The sequence below is a fragment of the Aureococcus anophagefferens genome, assembly GCF_000186865.1.
Source record: "Aureococcus anophagefferens unplaced genomic scaffold AURANscaffold_180, whole genome shotgun sequence".
NCBI lineage: Eukaryota > Pelagophyceae > Pelagomonadales > Pelagomonadaceae > Aureococcus > Aureococcus anophagefferens.
In genome coordinates, this window is record NW_008705722.1 from 1 (window position 1) to 2,128 (window position 2,128).

Sequence of the window (2,128 nt, forward strand, 5' to 3'; positions counted from 1 at the left end):
GCTCGACGTCGACGCGGCTCGCGCTCGGGGCCGTCGCGGCGCGCGCGCGCGCGTCGACGCCCGCGCGCGCGCCCGCCGACGCGCAGGCGCCGACGCGCCGGACAAGCTCGCGGCGCTCGCGCTGCTCCGCCGCGGCGCGGAGCTCGGCAACGGCCGGAGCGCGCTCCAGCTCGGCGTCCTCTTCGCCCACGGCCGCGGCGGCGTCACCAAGGACGACGACGCCGCGCGCAAGTACCTCCACGCCGTCCTGCACGAGACCGACGCGTCGCCCGAAGACTGCGAGGCCGCGCGCGCCGCCGCGTGGGAAACAACCGGTGGAACGGCCTCGTCCGGCGAGACTTCGCGCCTCCCTATCTCGGTCACGTCGACGTCGTTTCGGCTGATGCTTGGACGGATCGTTGTCTCTCGGCGAGCCCTTTTCCGACAGTGCAAAGCCGACGTCGAAACCGCGCGAAGACATGCCTATTGAAGTCGCGTCGCACATGTGTGTGCTTCCCGCCCAGGCACGCGGAGCTCGCGCGCCTCGACCTCGCCATCGCGCCCGCGGGCCTCTGCGGCAAACACACCGGCGCCTAGGGGGGCGCGCGGGAACTTCAGCCATCCGGGGTGCTGCGGGCGATCGGGCGGGACTTTCCCCGGGCCGAGGCTTGGACCGCGTCGGCGCGGCGCCGCGCGACGGCCGCCGCGGCCGTGAGCCTGCCGTGCGCGTCCCGGACTGGCGTCGCCGCGGCGAGGATAGCCAGCACAGGCGATGGCCTCGAGCTAGCACCGGCCCCGCCGCTGGGCGCGTGGACTTGTTGTGCTCGCGTCCGCGTCGCGTTTGTTTCCCATGGCGTCGCTGGAGTCCATCTTCGCGGCGCTCGAGACGGAGTACCGGCACGACGCGTCGCCCGGCGAGCGGCGGTGCGCGCGCGAGGCGCTCGCGGCGGTCAAGGCCGACGCCGGGTCCTGCTTCGGCGTCGCGCGCGCGACGCTCGCGCTGCCGCCCGGCAACGACGCCGTCGCCTTCTTCGGCCTCGGCTGCCTCGAGCGCGTCGCGACGACGTTCTGGAACGGCCTCGACGGCGAGTCGCGCGCGGCGACGCGCGCGCTCGCGCTCGGCGCGGGCCGCGCGACGGCGGACGGCGAGGCGCCGTTCCTGCGCAACAAGAAGGCGGCGGTGCTCGCCGCCGTCGCGCTCCGCGAGTTCCCGCAGCGCTGGCCCGGCTTCGTCGGCGACGTGCTCGCGGACGGCGGCGGCGACGCGGCGCTCGAGCTCGGCCTCGGCGCGCTCGCGGAGGTCGCCGAGGACTGCATCGACGCCGACTACAACGGGCGGCTCCCCGCGAAGCGCCGCGCGGACGTGCTCAAGGCGCTCAACGCGTCCGCGCCCGCGGTCGTCGCCGCGGTCTTCGGCGTCGCGGACCGCGCGGCGCGCGCGCCGGGCCCCGCGGGCGAGCGGCGCCTCGTCGCGGCGCTCCGGTGCCTGCGCCACTTCGCGACGTGGGTCTCCTGGGACGGGCCCCACATGGCCGCCGCGCGCGCGGCCGGCGACCCCGTCGACTTCGCCGCGACCGTCGCCGCGCGGCCGCCGGCGGGCGACGGCGCCGCGAACGTCGCCGCGCTCCTGTGCCTCCGGGCCCTCGCGGCGTCGCCGCACCTCGACCTCGACGCGTCCCTCGGCGTCGCCGCCGCCGTGCCGCGGGTCGCCGCGGCGCTCTTCGCCGCGGGCGCGCAGCGCGTCGCCGCGGGCGCCGCCGCCGCGGCGCTCTGGGCCGCGCTCTGCCGCTGCGCGGGCGACTGCTTCAAGGAGCTCTGCGCGCGCTTCAAGGCGCTGGGCGCCCTCGGCGGCGACGTCGCCGCCGACGGCCGCCGCGACGCCGTCGACGGCGCGCTCGCGGCCCACCACGGCGCGCTGCTCGGCCTCCTCGAGGCGTCGGCGAGCCGCCGGGGCCCCGAGCTGCTCCTGCCGGCCTTCCGCGAGGCCGCCAAGCTCGCGCAGGCGCGCAAGGTCGGCGCGCGGACGCGCGCCGCCGTGCACGCCGCGGCGCCGCGGTGCTTCGACGCCTACGTCCGCGTCGCGTGCCGCTGCGCGGCGGCCGACGGCGGCGGCGGCGGCGGCGGCGACGACGCCGAGGCCTACGACGCG

The 2,128-nt window shown here is 78.3% G+C and overlaps 1 protein-coding gene across 1 annotated transcript in view; it reads left to right on the forward strand.

Annotated features, from left to right (window-relative positions):
• Nucleotides 1-86: 86 nt before the first annotated feature.
• The window catches only part of AURANDRAFT_68505 (hypothetical protein), a gene marked incomplete at both ends in the record, with an annotated part of 9,147 nt that continues 7,105 nt past the window's right edge, over nt 87-2,128 (forward strand). The window contains 2 exons of the mRNA XM_009044199.1: nt 87-244; nt 845-2,034. Coding sequence (XP_009042447.1) covers nt 87-244; nt 845-2,034 — 1,348 coding nt within the window. The remainder of the gene's footprint in view (nt 245-844; nt 2,035-2,128) is intronic.